Source organism: Oncorhynchus nerka, linkage group LG8 (assembly GCF_034236695.1).
Source record: "Oncorhynchus nerka isolate Pitt River linkage group LG8, Oner_Uvic_2.0, whole genome shotgun sequence".
Lineage (NCBI taxonomy): Eukaryota > Metazoa > Chordata > Actinopteri > Salmoniformes > Salmonidae > Oncorhynchus > Oncorhynchus nerka.
In genome coordinates this window covers 72,175,601-72,200,660 of record NC_088403.1, presented here as the reverse complement: position 1 = coordinate 72,200,660, position 25,060 = coordinate 72,175,601, and the positions used below count along the sequence as shown (strand labels likewise).

The following is a 25,060-nucleotide window of genomic DNA, read 5'->3' as shown; positions in this document are numbered from 1 at the left end:
GAGACACCATTACTGGTCACAGTGAGAGAACACTACCACTGGTCACAGTGAGGAGAGAGGGAGAGAAACACTACTGCATTACTGGTCACAGTGAGGAGAGGAGAGAGAGAGAGACACTACCATTACTGGTCACAGTGAGGAGAGAGAGAGAGAGACACTACCACCATTACTGGTCACAGTGAGGAGAGAGAGAGAGACACTACCATTACTGGTCACAGTGAGGAGAGAGAGAGACACTTCCTGGCTCTAGTCACAGTGAGGAGAGAGAGAGAGACACTACCATTATCATCACAGTGAGGAGAGAGAGAGAGAGACACTACCATTACTGGTCACAGTGAGGAGAGAGACACTACCATTACTGGTCACAGTGAGAGAGAGAGAGAGAGAGACACTACCATTACTGGTCACAGTGAGGGAGAGAGAGAGACACTACCATTACTGGTCACAGTGAGGAGAGAGAGACACTACCATTACTGGTCACAGTGAGGAGAGAGAGAGAGACACTACCATTACTGGTCACAGTGAGGAGAGAGAGAGAGAGACACTACCATTACTGGTCACAGTGAGGAGAGAGAGAGAGACACTACCATTACTGGTCACAGTGAGAGAGAGAGAGACACTACCATTACTGGTCACAGTGAGTGAGAGAGAGAGAGAGAGACACTACCATTACTGGTCACAGTGGGGAGAGAGAGAGAGAGAGACACTACCATTACTGGTCACAGTGAGGAGAGAGAGACACTACCATTACTGGAGAGAGAGAGAGAGACACTACCATTACTGGTCACAGTGAGGGAGAGAGAGAGAGAGACACTACCATTACTGGTCACAGTGAGGAGAGAGAGACACTACCATTACTGGTCACAGTGAGGAGAGAGAGAGACACTACCATTACTGGTCACAGTGAGGAGAGAGAGAGACACTACCATTACTGGTCACAGTGAGGAGAGGAGAGAGACACTACCATTACTGGTCACAGTGAGGGAGAGAGAGAGACACTACCATTACTGGTCACAGTGAGAGAGAGAGAGAGAGAGACACTACCATTACTGGTCACAGTGAGGAGAGAGAGAGACACTACCATTACTGGTCACAGTGAGAGAGAGAGACACTACCATTACTGGTCACAGTGAGAGAGAGAGAGAGACACTACCATTACTGGTCACAGTGAGGAGAGAGAGAGAGACACTACCATTACTGGTCACAGTGAGAGAGAGAGTGAGGGAGAGAGAGAGACACTACCATTACTGGTCACAGTGAGGGAGAGAGAGACACTACCATTACTGGTCACAGTGAGGAGAGAGAGTGAGGACACTACCATTACTGGTCACAGTGAGGGAGAGAGAGAGACACTACCATTACTGGTCACAGTGAGGAGAGAGAGAGAGACACTACCATTACTGGTCACAGAGGAGAGAGAGAGAGAGACACTACCATTACTGGTCACAGTGAGGAGAGAGAGAGACACTACCATTACTGGTCACAGTGAGGAGGAGAGAGAGAGAGACACTACCATTACTGGTCACAGTGAGGAGGAGAGAGAGACACTACCATTACTGGTCACAGTGAGGAGAGAGAGGAGAGAGAGAGACACTACCATTACTGGTCACAGTGAGGAGAGAGAGAGAGACACTACCATTACTAGTCACAGTGAGGAGAGGAGAGAGAGACACTACCATTACTGGTCACAGTGAGAGAGAGAGAGACACTACCATTACTGGTCACAGAGAGAGAGAGAGAGAGAGAGAGGAGAGAGAGAGACACTACCATTACTAGTCACAGTGAGGAGAGAGAAACACTACCATTACTGGTCACAGTGAGGAGAGAGAGAGAGACACTATCATTACTGGTCACAGTGAGGAGAGAGAGAGACACTACCATTACTAGTCACAGTGAGGAGAGAGAAACACTACCATTACTGGTCACAGTGAGGGAGAGAGAGACACTACCATTACTGGTCACAGTGAGAGAGAGAGAGACACTACCATTACTGGTCACAGTGAGGAGAGAGAGAGAGACACTACCATTACTGGTCACAGTGAGGGAGAGAGAGAGAGACACTACCATTACTGGTCACAGTGAGGGAGAGAGAGTCACAGTGAGGAGAGAGGGAGAGAGACACTACCATTACTGGTCACAGTGAGGAGAGAGAGAGACACTACCATTACTGGTCACAGTGAGGAGAGAGAGACACTACCATTACTGGTCACAGTGAGGAGAGAGAGAGAGAGACACTACCATTACTAGTCACAGTGAGGAGAGAGAGAGAGACACTACCATTACTGGTCACAGTGAGGAGAGAGAGAGAGAGAGACACTACCATTACTGGTCACAGTGAGGAGAGAGAGAGAGAGACACTACCATTACTGGTCACAGTGAGACACTACCATTACTGGAGAGAGAGAGAGACACTACCATTACTGGTCACAGTGAGGAGAGAGAGAGACACTACCATTACTGGTCACAGTGAGGAGAGAGAGAGAGACACTACCATTACTGGTCACAGTGAGGAGAGAGAGAGAGAGAGAGAGACACTACCATTACTGGTCACAGTGAGGAGAGAGAGAGACACTACCATTACTGGTCACAGTGAGGAGAGAGAGAGACACTACCATTACTGGTCACAGTGGGGAGAGAGAGAGACACTACCATTACTGGTCACAGTGAGAGAGAGAGAGAGACACTACCATTACTGGTCACAGTGAGGAGAGAGAGAGAGACACTACCATTACTGGTCACAGTGAGAGACACTACCATTAGTCACAGTGAGGAGAGAGAGAGACACTACCATTACTGGTCACAGTGAGGAGAGAGAGAGAGAGAGACACTACCATTACTGGTCACAGTGAGGAGAGAGAGAGACACTACCATTACTGGTCACAGTGAGGAGAGAGAGAGAGAGACACTACCATTACTGGTCACAGTGAGGAGAGAGAGAGACACTACCATTACTGGTCACAGTGAGGAGAGAGAGAGAGAGACACTACCATTACTGGTCACAGTGAGGAGAGAGAGACACACCATTACTGGTCACAGTGGGAGAGAGAGAGACACTACCATTACTGGTCACAGTGAGGAGAGAGAGAGACACTACCATTACTGGTCACAGTGAGGGAGAGAGAGAGAGACACTACCATTACTGGTCACAGTGAGGAGAGAGAGAGAGACACTACCATTACTGGTCACAGTGAGGGAGAGAGAGACACTACCATTACTGGTCACAGTGAGGGAGAGAGAGAGAGAGACACTACCATTACTGGTCACAGTCACCATTACTGGTCACAGGAGAGAGAGAGAGAGACACTACCATTACTAGTCACAGTGAGGAGAGAGAGAGACACTACCATTACTGGTCACAGTGAGGAGAGAGAGAGAGACACTACCATTACTGGTCACAGTGAGGAGAGAGAGAGACACTACCATTACTGGTCACAGTGAGGAGAGAGAGAGAGAGAGACACTACCATTACTGGTCACAGTGAGGAGAGAGAGAGACACTACCATTACTGGTCACAGTGAGACACTACCATTACTGGTCACAGAGAGAGAGAGAGACACTACCATTACTGGTCACAGTGAGGAGAGAGAGAGACACTACCATTACTGGTCACAGTGAGGAGAGAGAGAGACACTACCATTACTAGTCACAGTGAGGAGAGAGAAACACTACCATTACTGGTCACAGTGAGGAGAGAGAGAGAGACACTACCATTACTGGTCACAGTGAGGAGAGAGAGAGACACTACCATTACTGGTCACAGTGAGGAGAGAGAGACACTACCATTACTGGTCACAGTGAGGAGAGAGAGAGAGAGACACTACCATTACTGGTCACAGTGAGGAGAGAGACACTACCATTACTGGTCACAGTGAGGAGAGAGAGAGACACTACCATTACTGGTCACAGTGAGGAGAGAGAGAGAGACACTACCATTACTAGTCACAGTGAGGAGAGAGAGAGAGACACTACCATTACTGGTCACAGTGAGGAGAGAGAGACACTACCATTACTGGTCACAGTGAGGAGAGAGAGAGACACTACCATTACTGGTCACAGTGAGAGAGAGAGAGAGAGAGACACTGAGGAGAGAGAGACACATTACTGGTCACAGTGAGAGAGAGAGAGACACTACCATTACTGGTCACAGTGAGGAGAGAGAGAGAGACACTACCATTACTGGTCACAGTGAGGAGAGACACTACCATTAGAGAGAGAGAGACACTACCATTACTGGTCACAGTGAGGAGACACTACCATTACTGGTCACAGTGAGAGAGAGAGAGAGAGACACTACCATTACTGGTCACAGTGAGAGAGAGAGAGAGACACTACCATTACTGGTCACAGTGAGGAGAGAGAGAGACACTACCATTACTGGTCACAGTGAGGAGAGAGAGAGACACTACCATTACTGGTCACAGTGAGGAGAGAGAGTGAGAGAGAGAGAGACACTACCATTACTGGTCACAGTGAGAGAGAGAGAGACACTACCATTACTGGTCACAGTGAGGAGAGAGAGAGACACTACCATTACTGGTCACAGTGAGGAGAGAGAGAGAGAGAGACACTACCATTACTGGTCACAGTGAGGAGAGAGAGAGAGACACTACCATTACTGGTCACAGTGAGAGAGAGAGAGAGAGAGACACTACCATTACTGGTCACAGTGAGGAGAGAGAGAGAGAGACACTACCATTACTGGTCACAGTGAGGAGAGAGAGAGAGACACTACCATTACTGGTCACAGTGAGGAGAGAGAGAGAGACACTACCATTACTGGTCACAGTGAGGAGAGAGAGAGAGACACTACCATTACTGGTCACAGTGAGGAGAGACACTACCATTGCTGGTCACAGTGAGGAGAGAGAGAGAGAGACACTACCATTACTGGTCACAGTGAGGAGAGAGAGAGACACTACCATTACTGGTCACAGTGAGAGAGAGAGAGACTACCATTACTGGTCACAGTGAGGAGAGAGAGAGACACTACCATTACTGGTCACAGTGAGGAGAGAGAGAGACACTACCATTACTGGTCACAGTGAGGAGAGAGAGAGAGACACTACCATTACTGGTCACAGTGAGGAGAGAGAGAGAGAGACACTACCATTACTGGTCACAGTGAGGAGAGAGAGAGAGAGAGACACTACCATTACTGGTCACAGTGAGGAGAGAGAGAGACACTACCATTACTGGTCACAGTGAGGAGAGAGAGAGACACTACCATTACTGGTCACAGAGAGAGAGAGAGACACTACCATTACTGGTCACAGTGAGGAGAGAGAGAGAGACACTACCATTACTGGTCACAGTGAGAGAGAGAGAGAGAGACACTACCATTACTGGTCACAGTGAGGAGAGAGAGAGAGACACTACCATTACTGGTCACAGTGAGAGACACTACCATTACTGGTCACAGAGAGAGACACTACCATTACTGGTCACAGTGAGGAGAGAGAGAGACACTACCATTACTGGTCACAGTGAGAGAGAGAGAGACACTACCATTACTGGTCACAGTGAGGAGAGAGAGAGACACTACCATTACTGGTCACAGTGAGAGAGAGAGAGAGACACTACCATTACTGGTCACAGTGAGGAGAGGAGAGAGAGACACTACCATTACTGGTCACAGTGAGGAGAGAGAGAGAGACACTACCATTACTGGTCACAGTGAGGAGAGAGAGAGACACTACCATTACTGGTCACAGTGAGAGAGAGAGAGAGACACTACCATTACTGGTCACAGTGAGAGAGAGAGAGAGAGAGACACTACCATTACTGGTCACAGTGAGGAGAGAGAGAGAGAGACACTACCATTACTGGTCACAGTGAGTGAGGAGAGAGAGAGAGACACTACCATTACTAGTCACAGTGAGGAGAGAGAGAGACACTACCATTACTGGTCACAGTGAGGAGAGAGAGAGACACTACCATTACTGGTCACAGTGAGAGAGAGAGAGAGAGACACTACCATTACTGGTCACAGTGAGGAGAGACACTACCATTACTGGTCACAGTGAGGAGAGAGAGAGAGAGAGACACTACCATTACTGGTCACAGTGAGGAGAGAGAGAGACACTACCATTACTGGTCACAGTGAGGAGAGAGAGACACTACCATTACTGGTCACAGTGAGGAGAGAGAGAGACACTACCATTACTGGTCACAGTGAGGAGAGAGAGAGACACTACCATTACTGGTCACAGTGAGGAGAGAGAGAGAGACACTACCATTACTGGTCACAGTGAGGAGAGAGAGAGACACTACCATTACTGGTCACAGTGAGGAGAGAGAGAGACACATTACTGGTCACAGTGAGGAGAGAGAGACACTACCATTACTGGTCACAGTGAGGGAGAGAGAGACACTACCATTACTGGTCACAGTGAGAGAGAGAGACACTACCATTACTGGTCACAGTGAGGAGAGAGAGAGAGACACTACCATTACTGGTCACAGTGAGGAGGAGAGAGAGAGAGACACTACCATTACTGGTCACAGTGAGAGAGAGAGAGAGAGACTACCATTACTGGTCACAGTGAGGAGAGAGAGAGACACTACCATTACTGGTCACAGTGAGGAGAGAGAGAGAGAGAGACACTACCATTACTGGTCACAGTGAGGGAGAGAGAGAGACACTACCATTACTGGTCACAGTGAGGAGTGGAGGAGAGAGAGAGAGACACTACCATTACTAGTCACAGTGAGGAGAGAGAAACACTACCATTACTGGTCACAGTGAGGAGAGAGGGAGAGAGACACTACCATTACTGGTCACAGTGAGGAGAGAGAGAGACACTACCATTACTGGTCACAGTGAGGAGAGAGAGACACTACCATTACTGGTCACAGTGAGGAGAGAGAGACACTACCATTACTGGTCACAGTGAGGAGAGAGAGAGACACTACCATTACTGGTCACAGTGAGGAGAGAGAGAGACACTACCATTACTGGTCACAGTGAGGAGAGAGAGAGAGACACTACCATTACTGGTCACAGTGAGAGAGAGAGAGACACTACCATTACTGGTCACAGTGAGGAGAGAGAGAGAGAGACACTACCATTACTAGTCACAGTGAGGAGAGAGAGAGAGAGAGACACTACCATTACTGGTCACAGTGAGGAGAGAGAGAGAGACACTACCATTACTGGTCACAGAGAGAGAGAGAGAGACACTACCATTACTGGTCACAGTGAGAGAGAGAGAGACACTACCATTACTGGTCACGGTGAGGGGAGAGAGAGAGAGAGACACTACCATTACTGGTCACAGTGAGGAGAGAGAGAGAGACACTACCATTACTGGTCACAGTGAGGAGAGAGAGACACTATCATTACTGGTCACAGTGAGGAGAGAGAGAGGTCACGGTGAGGAGAGAGAGACACTACCATTACTGGTCACAGTGAGGAGAGAGAGAGACACTACCATTACTGGTCACAGTGAGGAGAGAGAGAGACACTACCATTACTGGTCACAGTGAGGAGAGAGAGAGAGAGACACTATCATTACTGGTCACGGTGAGGAGAGAGAGAGAGAGACACTACCATTACTGGTCACAGTGAGGAGAGAGAGAGACACTACCATTACTGGTCACAGTGAGGAGAGAGAGAGACACTACCATTACTGGTCACAGTGAGGAGAGAGAGAGACACTACCATTACTGGTCACAGTGAGGAGAGAGAGAGACACTACCATTACTGGTCACAGTGAGAGGAGAGAGAGAGAGAGAGACACTACCATTACTGGTCAAAGTGAGGAGAGAGAGAGAGAGAGAGACACTACCATTACTGGTCACATTGAGGAGAGAGAGAGAGACACTACCATTACTGGTCACAGTGAGGAGAGACACTACCATTACTGGTCACAGTGAGGAGAGACACTACCATTACTGGTCACAGTGAGAGAGAGAGACACTACCATTACTGGTCACAGTGAGGAGAGAGAGAGACACTACCATTACTGGTCACAGTGAGGAGAGAGAGAGACACTACCATTACTGGTCACAGTGAGGAGAGAGAGAGACACTACCATTACTGGTCACAGTGAGGAGAGAGAGAGACACTACCATTACTGGTCACAGTGAGAGAGAGAGAGACACTACCATTACTGGTCACAGTGAGAGAGAGAGACACTACCATTACTGGTCAGAGAGAGAGACACTATCATTACTGGTCACAGTGAGGTGAGAGAGACACTACCATTACTGGTCACAGTGAGAGAGAGAGACACTACCATTACTGGTCACAGTGAGGAGAGAGAGAGACACTACCATTACTGGTCACAGTGAGGGAGAGAGAGAGACACTACCATTACTGGTCACAGTGAGGAGAGAGAGAGAGAGACACTACCATTACTGGTCACAGTGAGAGAGAGAGACACTACCATTACTGGTCACAGTGAGGGAGAGAGAGAGAGTCACAGTGAGAGAGAGAGAGAGAGAGACACTACCATTACTGGTCACAGTGAGGAGAGAGACACTACCATTACTGGTCACAGAGAGACACTACCATTACTGGTCACAGTGAGGAGAGAGAGAGACACTACCATTACTGGAGTGAGGAGAGAGAGAGACACTACCATTACTGGTCACAGTGAGGGAGAGAGAGAGACACTACCATTACTGGTCACAGAGAGAGAGAGAGACACTACCATTACTGGTCACAGTGAGGGAGAGAGAGAGACACTACCATTACTGGTCACAGTGAGAGAGAGAGAGACACTACCATTACTGGTCACAGTGAGGAGAGAGAGACACTACCATTACTGGTCACAGTGAGGAGAGAGAGAGAGAGACACTACCATTACTGGTCACAGTGAGGAGAGAGAGAGACACTACCATTACTGGTCACAGTGAGGAGAGAGAGAGACACTACCATTACTGGTCACAGTGAGGAGAGAGAGAGAGAGACACTACCATTACTGGTCACAGTGAGGAGAGAGAGAGACACTACCATTACTGGTCACAGTGAGGAGAGAGAGAGAGACACTACCATTACTGGTCACAGTGAGGAGAGAGAGAGAGACACTACCATTACTGGTCACAGTGAGGAGAGAGAGAGAGACACTACCATTACTGGTCACAGTGAGGAGAGAGAGAGACACTACCATTACTGGTCACAGTGAGGAGAGAGAGAGACACTACCATTACTGGTCACAGTGAGGAGAGAGAGAGAGAGACACTACCATTACTGGTCACAGTGAGAGAGAGAGAGAGACACTACCATTACTGGTCACAGTGAGGAGAGAGAGAGACACTACCATTACTGGTCACAGTGAGGAGAGAGAGAGACACTACCATTACTGGTCACAGTGAGGAGAGAGAGAGAGACACTACCATTACTGGTCACAGTGAGGAGAGAGAGAGACACTACCATTACTGGTCACAGTGAGGAGAGAGAGAGAGAGACACTACCATTACTGGTCACAGTGAGGAGAGAGAGAGAGAGAGACACTACCATTACTGGTCACAGTGAGGAGAGAGAGAGAGAGACACTACCATTACTGGTCACAGTGAGGAGAGACACTACCATTACTGGTCACAGTGAGGAGAGACACTACCATTGCTGGTCACGGTGAGGAGAGAGAGAGAGACACTACCATTACTAGTCACAGTGAGGAGAGAGAGACACTACCATTACTGGTCACAGTGAGGAGAGAGACAGACACTACCATTACTGGTCACAGTGAGGAGAGAGAGAGAGAGACACTATCATTACTGGTCACAGTGAGGAGAGAGAGAGACACTACCATTACTGGTCACAGTGAGAGAGAGAGAGACACTACCATTACTAGTCACAGTGAGGAGAGAGAGAGACACTACCATTACTGGTCACAGTGAGGAGAGAGAGAGAGACACTACCATTACTGGTCACAGTGAGGAGAGAGAGAGACACTACCATTACTGGTCACAGTGAGGAGAGAGAGACACTACCATTACTGGTCACAGTGAGGAGAGAGAGAGACACTACCATTACTGGTCACAGTGAGGAGAGAGAGAGACACTACCATTACTGGTCACAGTGAGGAGAGAGAGAGACACTACCATTACTGGTCACAGTGAGGGAGAGAGAGAGAGAGACACTACCATTACTGGTCACAGTGAGAGAGAGAGACACTACCATTACTGGTCACAGTGAGAGAGACACTACCATTACTGGTCACAGTGAGAGAGAGAGAGAGAGACACTACCATTACTGGTCACAGTGAGAGAGAGAGAGACACTACCATTACTGGTCACAGTGAGAGAGAGAGACACTACCATTACTGGTCACAGTGAGAGAGAGACACTACCATTACTGGTCACAGTGAGAGAGAGAGAGAGACACTACCATTACTGGTCACAGTGAGGAGAGAGAGAGAGAGACACTACCATTACTGGTCACAGTGAGGAGAGAGAGAGAGAGACACTACCATTACTGGTCACAGTGAGGAGAGAGAGAGACACTACCATTACTGGTCACAGTGAGGAGAGAGAGAGAGACACTACCATTACTGGTCACAGTGAGGAGAGAGAGAGAGAGACACTACCATTACTGGTCACAGTGAGGAGAGAGAGACACTACCATTACTGGTCACAGTGAGGAGAGAGAGAGACACTACCATTACTGGTCACAGTGAGAGAGAGAGAGAGACACTACCATTACTGGTCACAGTGAGAGAGAGAGAGAGACACTACCATTACTGGTCACAGTGAGGAGAGAGAGAGAGACACTACCATTACTGGTCACAGTGAGAGAGAGAGAGAGACACTACCATTACTGGTCACAGTGAGGAGAGAGAGAGAGACACTACCATTACTGGTCACAGTGAGAGAGAGAGAGAGACACTACCATTACTGGTCACAGTGAGAGAGAGAGAGACACTACCATTACTGGTCACAGTGAGGAGAGAGAGAGACACACTACCATTACTGGTCACAGTGAGGAGAGAGAGAGACACTACCATTACTGGTCACAGTGAGGAGAGAGAGAGAGACACTACCATTACTGGTCACAGTGAGGAGAGAGAGACACTACCATTACTGGTCACAGTGAGGAGAGAGAGAGAGAGACACTACCATTACTGGTCACAGTGAGGAGAGAGAGAGACACTACCATTACTGGTCACAGTGAGGAGAGAGAGAGACACTACCATTACTGGTCACAGTGAGAGAGAGAGAGAGAGACACTACCATTACTGGTCACAGTGAGGAGAGAGAGAGACACTACCATTACTGGTCACAGTGAGGAGAGAGAGAGACACTACCATTACTGGTCACAGTGAGGAGAGAGAGAGACACTACCATTACTGGTCACAGTGAGGAGAGAGAGAGAGAGACACTACCATTACTGGTCACAGTGAGGAGAGAGAGAGAGACACTACCATTACTGGTCACAGTGAGGAGAGAGAGAGACACTACCATTACTGGTCACAGTGAGAGAGAGAGAGAGACACTACCATTACTGGTCACAGTGAGGGAGGAGAGACACACTACCATTACTGGAGTGAGAGAGAGAGAGACACTACCATTACTGGTCACAGTGAGAGAGAGAGACACTACCATTACTGGTCACAGTGAGAGAGAGAGAGAGACACTACCATTACTGGTCACAGTGAGGAGAGAGAGAGAGAGACACTACCATTACTGGTCACAGTGAGGAGAGAGAGAGAGACACTACCATTACTGGTCACAGTGAGAGAGAGAGAGACACTACCATTACTGGTCACAGTGAGGAGAGAGAGAGAGACACTACCATTACTGGTCACAGTGAGAGAGAGAGAGAGACACTACCATTACTGGTCACAGTGAGGAGAGAGAGAGAGACACTACCATTACTGGTCACAGTGAGGGAGAGAGAGAGACACTACCATTACTGGTCACAGTGAGGAGAGAGAGAGAGAGACACTACCATTACTGGTCACAGTGAGGAGAGAGAGAGAGAGACACTACCATTACTGGTCACAGTGAGGAGAGAGAGAGACACTACCATTACTGGTCACAGTGTGGAGAGAGAGAGAGAGAGAGACACTACCATTACTGGTCACAGTGAGGAGAGAGAGAGACACTACCATTACTGGTCACAGTGAGGGAGAGAGAGAGAGAGACACTACCATTACTGGTCACAGTGAGAGACACTACCATTACTGGTCACAGTGAGGAGAGAGAGAGACACTACCATTACTGGTCACAGTGAGGAGAGAGAGAGAGACACTACCATTACTGGTCACAGTGAGAGAGAGACACTACCATTACTGGTCACAGTGAGGAGAGAGAGAGACACTACCATTACTGGTCACAGTGAGGAGAGAGAGAGAGACACTACCATTACTGGTCACAGTGAGGAGAGAGAGAGACACTACCATTACTGGTCACAGTGAGGAGAGAGAGAGAGAGACACTACCATTACTGGTCACAGTGAGGAGAGAGAGAGAGACACTACCATTACTGGTCACAGTGAGGAGAGAGAGAGAGAGACACTACCATTACTGGTCACAGGTGGAGAGAGAGAGAGAGAGACACTACCATTACTGGTCACAGTGAGGGAGAGAGAGAGACACTACCATTACTGGTCACAGTGAGGAGAGAGAGAGAGACACTACCATTACTGGTCACAGTGAGAGAGAGAGAGAGACACTACCATTACTGGTCACGGTGAGGAGAGAGAGAGAGACACTACCATTACTGGTCACAGTGAGGGAGAGAGAGAGAGACACTACCATTACTGGTCACAGTGAGGAGAGAGAGAGACACTACCATTACTGGTCACAGTGAGGAGAGAGAGAGACACTACCATTACTGGTCACAGTGAGGAGAGAGAGAGAGAGACACTACCATTACTGGTCACAGTGAGGAGAGAGAGAGAGAGAGACACTACCATTACTGGTCACAGTGAGGAGAGAGAGAGAGAGAGACACTACCATTACTGGTCACAGTGAGGAGAGACACTACCATTACTGGTCACAGTGAGGAGAGAGAGAGAGACTACCATTACTGGTCACAGTTAGGAGAGAGAGAGACACTACCATTACTGGTCACAGTGAGGGAGAGAGGAGACACTACCATTAGAGAGAGACACTACCATTACTGGTCACAGTGAGAGAGAGAGAGACACTACCATTACTGGTCACAGTGAGAGAGAGAGAGACACTACCATTACTGGTCACAGTGAGGAGAGAGAGAGACACTACCATTACTGGTCACAGTGAGGAGAGAGAGAGAGACACTACCATTACTGGTCACAGTGAGAGAGAGAGAGAGAGACACTACCATTACTGGTCACAGTGAGAGAGAGAGAGAGAGAGACACTACCATTACTGGTCACAGTGAGGAGAGAGAGAGAGAGAGAGACACTACCATTACTGGTCACAGTGAGGAGAGACACTACCATTACTGGTCACAGTGAGGAGAGAGAGAGAGAGAGACACTACCATTACTGGTCACAGTGAGGAGAGAGAGAGGGAGACACTACCATTACTGGTCACAGTGAGGAGAGAGAGAGAGAGAGACACTACCATTACTGGTCACAGTGAGGAGAGAGAGAGACACTACCATTACTGGTCACAGTGAGGAGAAAGAGAGACACTACCATTACTGGTCACAGAGAGAGAGAGACACTACCATTACTGGTCACAGTGAGGAGAGAGAGAGAGACACTACCATTACTGGTCACAGTGAGACACTACCATTACTGGTCACAGAGAGAGAGAGACACTACCATTACTGGTCACAGTGAGGAGAGACACTACCATTACTGGTCACAGTGAGGAGAGAGAGAGAGAGACACTACCATTACTGGTCACAGTGAGGAGAGAGAGAGACACTACCATTACTGGTCACAGTGAGGAGAGAGAGAGACACTACCATTACTGGTCACAGTGAGGAGAGAGAGAGACACTACCATTACTGGTCACAGTGAGGAGAGAGAGAGAGACACTACCATTACTGGTCACAGAGAGAGAGAGAGAGACACTACCATTACTGGTCACAGTGAGAGAGAGAGAGAGACACTACCATTACTGGTCACAGTGAGAGGAGAGAGAGAGAGACACTACCATTACTGGTCACAGTGAGGAGAGAGAGACACTACCATTACTGGTCACAGTGAGGAGAGACACTACCATTGCTGGTCACAGTGAGGAGAGAGACACTACCATTACTGGTCACAGTGAGGAGAGAGAGAGACACTACCATTACTGGTCACAGTGAGGAGAGAGAGAGACACTACCATTACTGGTCACAGTGAGGAGACACTACCATTACTGGAGAGAGAGACACTACCATTACTGGTCACAGTGAGGAGAGAGAGAGACACTACCATTACTGGTCACAGTGAGGAGAGAGAGACACTATCATTACTGGTCACAGTGAGGAGAGACACTACCATTACTGGTCACAGTGAGGAGAGAGAGAGAGACACTACCATTACTGGTCACAGTGAGGAGAGAGAGAGACACTACCATTACTGGTCACAGTGAGAGAGAGAGAGACACTACCATTACTGGTCACAGTGAGGGAGAGAGAGAGACACTACCATTACTGGTCACAGTGAGGAGAGAGAGAGACACTACCATTACTGGTCACAGTGAGAGAGAGAGAGAGAGACACTACCATTACTGGTCACAGTGAGGAGTGATTACTGGAGAGAGAGACACTACCATTACTGGTCACAGTGAGGAGAGAGAGAGAGAGACACTACCATTACTGGTCACAGTGAGGAGAGAGAGAGAGAGACACTACCATTACTGGTCACAGTGAGAGGAGAGAGAGACACTACCATTACTGGTCACAGTGAGAGAGAGAGAGACACTACCATTACTGGTCACAGTGAGGAGAGAGAGAGACACTACCATTACTGGTCACAGTGAGAGAGACACTACCATTACTAGAGTGAGAGAGAGACACTACCATTACTGGTCACAGTGAGAGAGAGAGAGACACTACCATTACTGGTCACAGTGAGGAGAGAGAGAGACACTACCATTACTGGTCACAGTGAGGAGAGAGAGAGACACTACCATTACTGGTCACAGTGAGGAGAGAGAGAGACACTACCATTACTGGTCACAGAGAGAGAGAGAGACACTACCATTACTGGTCACAGTGAGAGAGAGAGAGACACTACCATTACTGGTCAGTGTGAGAGAGAGAGAGACACTACCATTACTGGTCACAGTGAGAGAGAGAGAGAGAGACACTACCATTACTGGTCACAGTGAGGAGAGAGAGAGACTCTACCATTACTGGTCACAGTGAGGAGAGACACTACCATTGCTGGTCACAGTGAGGAGAGAGAGAGAGAGACACTACCATTACTGGTCACAGTGAGGAGAGAGAGAGACACTACCATTACTGGTCACAGTGAGGAGAGAGAGAGAGACACTACCATTACTGGTCACAGTGTGAGAGAGAGAGAGAGACACTACCATTACTGGTCACAGTGAGGAGAGAGAGAGACACTACCATTACTGGTCACAGTGAGGAGAGAGAGAGAGAGACACTACCATTACTGGTCACAGTGAGGAGAGAGAGAGAGACACTACCATTACTGGTCACAGTGAGGAGAGAGAGAGACACTACCATTACTGGTCACAGTGAGAGAGAGAGAGAGAGACACTACCATTACTGGTCACAGTGAGGAGAGAGAGAGACACTACCATTACTGGTCACAGTGAGGAGAGAGAGAGAGAGACACTACCATTACTGGTCACAGTGAGGAGAGAGAGAGAGAGACACTACCATTACTGGTCACAGTGAGGAGAGAGAGAGACACTACCATTACTGGTCACAGTGAGACACTACCATTACTGGTCACAGTGAGAGAGAGAGAGACACTACCATTACTGGTCACAGTGAGGAGAGAGAGAGACACTACCATTACTGGTCACAGTGAGAGAGAGAGAGAGAGACACTACCATTACTGGTCACAGTGAGGAGAGAGAGAGAGACACTACCATTACTGGTCACAGTGAGGAGAGGAGAGAGAGAGACACTACCATTACTGGTCACAGTGAGGAGAGAGAGAGACACTACCATTACTGGTCACAGTGAGGGAGAGAGAGAGAGAGACACTACCATTACTGGTCACAGTGAGAGAGAGAGAGTCACAGTGAGGGAGAGAGAGAGACACTACCATTACTGGTCACAGTGAGGAGAGAGAGAGAGAGACACTACCATTACTGGTCACAGTGAGGAGAGAGAGAGAGACACTACCATTACTGGTCACAGTGAGAGAGAGACACTACCATTACTGGTCACAGTGAGGAGAGAGAGAGACACTACCATTACTGGTCACAGTGAGGAGAGAGAGAGAGACACTACCATTACTGGTCACAGTGAGGGAGAGAGAGAGACACTACCATTACTGGTCACAGTGAGAGAGAGAGACACTACCATTACTGGTCACAGTGAGAGAGAGAGAGACACTACCATTACTGGTCACAGTGAGGGAGAGAGAGAGAGACTACCATTACTGGTCACAGTGAGAGAGAGAGAGAGAGACACTACCATTACTGGTCACAGTGAGGAGTCACAGTGAGAGAGAGAGACACTACCATTACTGGTCACAGTGAGGAGAGAGAGAGAGACACTACCATTACTGGTCACAGTGAGGAGGAGAGAGAGAGACACTACCATTACTGGTCACAGTGAGGGAGAGAGAGAGACACTACCATTACTGGTCACAGTGAGAGAGAGAGAGACACTACCATTACTGGTCACAGTGAGAGAGAGAGAGACACTACCATTACTGGTCACAGTGAGGGAGAGAGAGAGACACTACCATTACTGGTCACAGTGAGGAGAGAGAGAGACACTGGTCACATTACTGGTCACAGTGAGGAGAGAGAGAGAGAGACACTATCATTACTGGTCACGGTGAGGAGAGAGAGAGAGAGACACTACCATTACTGGTCACAGTGAGGAGAGAGAGAGACACTACCATTACTGGTCACAGTGAGGAGAGAGAGAGACACTACCATTACTGGTCACAGTGAGGAGAGAGAGAGACACTACCATTACTGGTCACAGTGAGGAGGAGAGAGAGAGAGAGACACTACCATTACTGGTCAAAGTGAGGAGAGAGAGAGAGAGAGAGACACTACCATTACTGGTCACATTGAGGAGAGAGAGAGAGACACTACCATTACTGGTCACAGTGAGGAGAGACACTACCATTACTGGTCACAGTGAGGAGAGACACTACCATTGCTGGTCACAGTGAGGAGAGAGAGAGAGAGACACTACCATTACTGGTCACAGTGAGGAGAGAGAGAGACACTACCATTACTGGTCACAGTGAGGAGAGAGAGAGAGACACTACCATTACTGGTCACAGTGAGGAGAGAGAGACACTACCATTACTGGTCACAGTGAGGAGAGAGAGAGAGACACTATCATTACTGGTCACAGTGAGGAGAGAGAGAGAGAGACACTACCATTACTGGTCACAGTGAGGAGAGAGAGAGACACTACCATTACTGGTCACAGTGAGGAGAGAGAGAGAGACACTACCATTACTGGTCACAGTGAGGAGAGAGAGAGAGACACTACCATTACTGGTCACAGTGAGGAGAGAGAGAGACACTACCATTACTGGTCACAGTGAGGAGAGAGAGAGACACTACCATTACTGGTCACAGTGAGGAGAGAGAGAGACACTACCATTACTGGTCACAGTGAGGAGAGAGAGAGACACTACCATTACTGGTCACAGTGAGGAGAGAGAGAGAGAGAGACACTACCATTACTAGTCACAGTGAGAGAGAGAGAGAGACACTACCATTACTGGTCACAGTGAGAGAGAGAGAGACACTACCATTACTGGTCACAGTGAGGAGAGAGACACTACCATTACTGGTCACAGTGAGGAGAGAGAGAGACACTACCATTACTGGTCACAGTGAGGAGAGAGAGACACTATCATTACTGGTCACAGTGAGAGAGAGAGAGACACTACCATTACTGGTCACAGTGAGGAGAGAGAGAGACACTACCATTACTAGTCACAGTGAGGAGAGAGAGAGACACTACCATTACTGGTCACAGTGAGGAGAGAGAGAGACACTACCATTACTAGTCACAGTGAGGAGAGAGAGAGAGACACTACCATTACTGGTCACGGTGAGGAGAGAGAGAGACACTATCATTACTGGTCACAGTGAGGAGAGAGAGAGAGAGACACTACCATTACTAGTCACAGTGAGGAGAGAGAGAGAGACACTACCATTACTGGTCACAGTGAGGAGAGAGAGAGAGACACTACCATTACTGGTCACAGTGAGAGAGAGAGAGAGAGACACTACCATTACTGGTCACAGTGAGGAGAGAGAGAGAGAGACACTACCATTACTGGTCAAAGTGAGGAGAGAGAGAGAGAGAGACACTACCATTACTGGTCACAGTGAGAGAGAGACACTACCATTACTGGTCACAGTGAGGAGAGGAGAGACACTACCATTACTGGTCACAGTGAGGAGAGACACTACCATTACTGGTCACAGTGAGTGGGAGAGAGTGAGGAGAGAGAGAGAGAGACACTACCATTACTGGTCACAGTGAGGAGAGAGAGAGACACTACCATTACTGGTCACAGTGAGGAGAGAGAGAGAGACACTACCATTACTGGTCACGTGTGAGAGAGAGAGAGAGAGACACTACCATTACTGGTCACAGTGAGAGAGAGAGAGACACTACCATTACTGGTCACAGTTACCATTACTGGTCACAGTGAGAGAGAGAGAGAGACACTACCATTACTGGTCACAGTGAGAGAGAGAGAGAGAGACACTACCATTACTGGTCACAGTGAGGAGAGAGAGAGAGACACTACCATTACTGGTCACAGTGTGAGGAGAGAGAGAGACACTACCATTACTGGTCAAAGTGAGGAGAGAGAGAGAGAGAGAGACACTACCATTACTGGTCACATTGAGGAGAGAGAGAGAGACACTACCATTACTGGTCACAGTGAGGAGAGACACTACCATTACTGGTCACAGTGAGGAGAGACACTACCATTGCTGGTCACAGTGAGGAGAGAGACACTACCATTACTGGTCACAGTGAGGAGAGAGAGAGACACTACCATTACTGGTCACAGTGAGGAGAGAGAGACACTATCATTACTGGTCACAGTGAGGAGAGACACTACCATTACTGGTCACAGTGAGGAGAGAGAGAGAGACACTACCATTACTGGTCACAGTGAGGAGAGAGAGACACTATCATTACTGGTCACAGTGAGGAGAGAGAGAGACACTACCATTACTGGTCACGGTGAGGAGAGAGAGAGAGAGAGACTATCATTACTGGTCACGGTGAGGAGAGAGAGAGAGAGACACTACCATTACTGGTCACAGTGAGGAGAGAGAGAGACACTACCATTACTGGTCACAGTGAGGAGAGAGAGAGACACTACCATTACTGGTCACAGTGAGGAGAGAGAGAGACACTACCATTACTGGTCACAGTGAGAGAGAGAGAGACACTACCATTACTGGTCACAGTGAGGAGAGAGAGAGAGAGAGACACTACCATTACTGGTCACAGTGAGGAGAGAGAGAGAGAGACACTACCATTACTGGTCACAGTGAGAGAGAGAGAGAGACACTACCATTACTGGTCACAGTGAGGAGAGACACTACCATTACTGGTCACAGTGAGGAGAGAGAGAGAGACTACCATTACTGGTCACAGTTAGGAGAGAGAGAGACACTACCATTACTGGTCACAGTGAGGAGAGAGAGAGACACTACCATTACTGGTCACAGTGAGGAGAGAGAGAGACACTACCATTACTAGTCACAGTGAGGAGAGAGAGAGACACTACCATTACTGGTCACAGTGAGGAGAGAGAGAGACACTACCATTACTAGTCACAGTGAGGAGAGAGAGAGAGACACTACCATTACTGGTCACGGTGAGGAGAGAGAGAGACACTATCATTACTGGTCACAGTGAGGAGAGAGAGAGACACTACCATTACTAGTCACAGTGAGGAGAGAGAGAGACACTACCATTACTGGTCACAGTGAGAGAGAGAGAGAGAGAGAGACACTACCATTACTGGTCACAGTGAGGAGAGAGAGAGACACTACCATTACTGGTCACAGTGAGGAGAGAGGGAGAGACACTACCATTACTGGTCACAGTGAGGAGAGAGAGAGAGAGACACTACCATTACTGGTCACAGTGAGGAGAGAGAGAGAGAGAGACACTACCATTACTGGTCACAGTGAGGAGAGAGAGAGACACTACCATTACTGGTCACAGTGAGGAGAGAGAGAGACACTACCATTACTGGTCACAGTGAGGAGAGAGAGAGACACTACCATTACTGGTCACAGTGAGGAGAGAGAGAGACACTACCATTACTGGTCACAGTGAGGAGAGAGAGAGACACTACCATTACTGGTCACAGTGAGGAGAGAGAGAGACACTACCATTACTGGTCACAGTGAGGAGAGAGAGAGAGACACTACCATTACTGGTCACAGTGAGGAGAGAGAGAGACACTACCATTACTGGTCACAGTGAGGAGAGAGAGAGAGAGACACTACCATTACTGGTCACAGTGAGGAGAGAGAGAGACACTACCATTACTGGTCACAGTGAGGAGAGAGAGAGAGACACTACCATTACTGGTCACAGTGAGGAGAGACACTACCATTACTGGTCACAGTGAGGAGAGACACTACCATTGCTGGTCACAGTGAGGAGAGAGAGAGAGAGACACTACCATTACTGGTCACAGTGAGGAGAGAGAGAGACACTACCATTACTGGTCACAGTGAGGAGAGAGAGAGAGACACTACCATTACTGGTCACGGTGAGGAGAGAGAGAGAGAGAGACTATCATTACTGGTCACGGTGAGGAGAGAGAGAGAGAGACACTACCATTACTGGTCACAGTGAGGAGAGAGAGAGACACTACCATTACTGGTCACAGTGAGGAGAGAGAGAGAGAGACACTATCATTACTGGTCACGGTGAGGAGAGAGAGAGAGACACTACCATTACTGGTCACAGTGAGGAGAGAGAGAGACACTACCATTACTAGTCACAGTGAGGAGAGAGAGAGACACTACCATTACTGGTCACAGTGAGGAGAGAGAGAGACTACCATTACTGGTCACAGTGAGGAGAGAGAGAGACACTACCATTACTAGTCACAGTGAGGAGAGAGAGAGACTCTACCATTACTGGTCACAGTGAGGAGAGAGAGAGAGAGAGAGACACTACCATTACTGGTCACAGTGAGGAGAGAGAGAGAGAGAGACACTATCATTACTGGTCACAGTGAGGAGAGAGAGAGAGAGAGACACTACCATTACTGGTCACAGTGAGGAGAGAGAGAGAGAGAGACACTACCATTACTGGTCACAGTGAGGAGAGAGAGAGACACTACCATTACTGGTCACAGTGAGGAGAGAGAGAGACACTACCATTACTGGTCACAGTGAGGAGAGAGAGAGACACTACCATTACTGGTCACAGTGAGGAGAGAGAGAGAGACTACCATTACTGGTCACAGTGAGGAGAGAGAGAGAGAGACACTACCATTACTGGTCACAGTGAGGAGAGAGAGAGACACTACCATTACTGGTCACAGTGAGGAGAGAGAGAGACACTACCATTACTGGTCACAGTGAGGAGAGAGAGACACTACCATTACTGGTCACGGTGAGGAGAGAGAGAGACACTACCATTACTGGTCACAGTGAGGAGAGAGAGAGACACTACCATTACTGGTCACAGTGAGGAGAGAGAGAGACTCTACCATTACTGGTCACAGTGAGGAGAGAGAGAGAGAGAGACACTACCATTACTGGTCACAGTGAGGGGAGAGGGGGTGTATGGGTAATGTATCATTTTAACCTTCACTCTGTCTCTCTCTTGTTTAGGAGCCGTGCTGTCTGTGGTGGCAGCAGTGTGTGTGTGTGGGAGGGAGTGTGTGTGTTTCGGGGCTGCGTGTGTGTGCACTGCAAGGCTGGTCTGGGAACAGGGTTCTGTGTGCAACGAGTCAGTCTTCTCTCACTTTGCTTCCTGACACACTGATCCAGGACCTGTCTGATCCACCCACATTGGACAAGCACACCCCAGACCCAGACCCTGTGGGGTTAGATCCACCGCTGTCTGACTGCAGTAGTACTGGGTGTCCTCTCCCAGAGAGACGGGGCGCTGGACCAGACCCTGTGGGGTTAGATCCACCGCTGTCTGACTGCAGTAGTACTGGGTGTCCTCTCCCAGAGAGACGGGGCGCTGGACCAGACCCTGTGGGGTTAGATCCACCGCTGTCTGACTGCAGTAGTACTGGGTGTCCTCTCCCAGAGAGACGGGGCGCTGGACCAGACCCTGTGGGGTTAGATCCACCGCTGTCTGACTGCAGTAGTACTGGGTGTCCTCTCCCAGAGAGACGGGGCGCTGGACCAGACCCTGTGGGGTTAGATCCACCGCTGTCTGACTGCAGTAGTACTGGGTGTCCTCTCCCAGAGAGACGGGGCGCTGGACCAGACCCAGACCCCTCTCCCATCCTGAGGCCCAAACTCTCCAAGGCTATCAGCTACAAGGTGATTTTTGTTTGTTCGTTTATCTCTGAGTATTATAGGTTAACATCTATACACCTGGATGTCAAGGTTTCCATCCTGAGCCCTCCCCTTCTCCCTGATAGGGTGTGCTGACCAGTGTCCTGAGTGCGGCAGCGGGGCTCTATGTGATTGACGGGAAGGTGGGCCTGTGTTTGGCCTATCAGCCACTGCAGAGGCGTGGCCTGCGTCCGGGGGCGGAGATAGAACTCCATGATGTCCATTTCCTGTACCGCCCCTCTCCTCACTTCCATCCCTGCATGCTCTGCGTGTGTCTACACTCCAGTCTGCGTGTCACTTCCTTCAGCCGCCTGGGGTCAGAGGTCGACCGCCCTAGCGACGCCCCGCTGCCGTGGCTACTGCTGGAGAGGAATCTGGGCGTGTCTCAGTACCTGTGGCTCTGTCACTGCTGCAGAGCTCTAAGAGACAGGTAGGAGACAGGTAGGAGACAGGGAGGAGACAGGGAGGAGACAGGGAGGAGACTGGTAGGAGACTGGTAGGAGACTGGTAGGAGACAGGTAGGAGACAGGGAGGAGACAGGGAGGAGACAGGGAGGAGACTGGTAGGAGACAGGTAGTAGACAGGTAGTAGACAGGTAGGAGACAGGGAGGAGACAGGGAGGAGACAGGGAGGAGACAGGGAGGAGACAGGGAGGAGACTGGTAGGAGACAGGGAGGAGACTGGTAGGAGACAGGGAGGAGACTGGTAGGAGACTGGTAGGAGACTGGTAGGAGACTGGTAGGTAGGAGACAGGTAGGTAGGAGACAGGTAGGAGACAGGTAGGAGACAGGTAGGAGACAGGTAGGAGGGAGGAGACAGGTAGGAGACAGGTAGGAGGGAGGAGACAGGTAGGAGGGAGGAGACAGGGAGGAGACAGGGATGAGACAGGTAGGAGACAGGTAGGAGGGAGGAGACAGGTAGGAGGGAGGAGACTGGTAGGAGACAGGTAGGTAGGAGACAGGTAGGAGGGATGAGACAGGTAGGTAGGAGACAGGTAGGTAGGGGACAGGTAGGAGACAGGTAGGAGACAGGTAGGAGGGAGGAGACAGGTAGGAGACAGGTAGGAGGGAGGAGACAGGTAGGAGGGAGGAGACAGGGAGGAGACAGGGAGGAGACAGGGAGGAGACAGGTAGGAGACAGGAGGAGACAGGGAGGAGATAGGTAGGAGACAGGTAGGAGACAGGTAGGAGACAGGTAGGAGACTGGTAGGAGACTGGTAGGAGACTGGTAGGAGACAGGTAGGTAGGAGACAGGTAGGTAGGAGACAGGTAGGAGGGATGAGACAGGTAGGTAGGAGACAGGTAGGTAGGGGACAGGTAGGAGACAGGTAGGAGACAGGTAGGAGGGAGGAGACAGGTAGGAGACAGGTAGGAGGGAGGAGACAGGTAGGAGGGAGGAGACAGGTAGGAGACAGGTAGGAGACAGGGAGGAGACAGGTAGGAGACAGGGAGGAGACAGGTAGGAGACTGGTAGGAGACCGGTAGGACACCGGGAGGAGACCGGGAGGAGACCGGTAGGAGACCGGGAGGAGACCGGTAGGAGACCGGTAGGAGACCGGGAGGAGACAGGTAGGAGACCGGGAGGAGACCGGTAGGAGACAGGTAGGAGACAGGTAGGAGACCGGTAGGAGACCGGGAGGAGACAGGGAGGAGACAGGGAGGAGACAGGGAGGAGACTGGTAGGAGACTGGTAGGAGACCGGGAGGAGACAGGTAGGAGACCGGTAGGAGACTGGGAGGAGACCGGTAGGAGACCGGTAGGAGACCGGGAGGAGACCGGGAGGAGACAGGTAGGAGACCGGTAGGAGACCGGGAGGAGACCGGGAGGAGACAGGTAGGAGACCGGTAGGAGACAGGTAGGAGACCGGGAGGAGACCGGGAGGAGACAGGTAGGAGACAGGTAGGAGACCGGTAGGAGACCGGAGGAGACAGGGAGGAGACCGGGAGGAGACAGGTAGGAGACAGGTAGGAGACAGGTAGGAGACTGGGAGGAGACTGGGAGGAGACTGGGAGGAGACTAGGAGGAGACTGGTAGGAGACCGGTAGGAGACCGGTAGGAGACCGGGAGGAGACCGGGAGGAGACAGGTAGGAGACCGGGAGGAGACCGGGAGGAGACAGGTAGGAGACAGGGAGGAGACAGGGAGGAGACAGGGAGGAGACTGGGAGGAGACGGGTAGGAGACTGGGAGGAGACTGGGAGGAGACTGGGAGGAGACAGGTAGGAGACAGGTAGGAGACTGGTAGGAGACAGGTAGGAGACCGGTAGGAGACCGGGAGGAGACCGGGAGGAGACCGGTAGGAGACAGGGAGGAGACAGGTAGGAGACAGGGAGGAGACAGGTAGGAGACTGGGAGGAGACTGGGAGGAGACTGGGAGGAGACAGGTAGGAGACCGGTAGGAGACCGGTAGGAGACAGGGAGGAGACTGGGAGGAGACTGGGAGGAGACTGGGAGGAGACAGGTAGGAGACAGGTAGGAGACTGGTAGGAGACAGGTAG

The 25,060-nt window shown here is 49.8% G+C and overlaps 1 protein-coding gene across 1 annotated transcript in view; it reads left to right on the top strand.

Annotated features, from left to right (window-relative positions):
• The window catches only part of LOC135572740 (CST complex subunit CTC1-like), a 32,949-nt gene extending 9,950 nt beyond the window's left edge, over positions 1 to 22,999 (top strand). The window contains exons 2-3 of the mRNA XM_065021175.1: positions 21,885 to 22,550; positions 22,652 to 22,999. Coding sequence (XP_064877247.1) covers positions 21,885 to 22,550; positions 22,652 to 22,999 — 1,014 coding nt within the window. The remainder of the gene's footprint in view (positions 1 to 21,884; positions 22,551 to 22,651) is intronic.
• Positions 23,000 to 25,060: the final 2,061 nt, after the last annotated feature.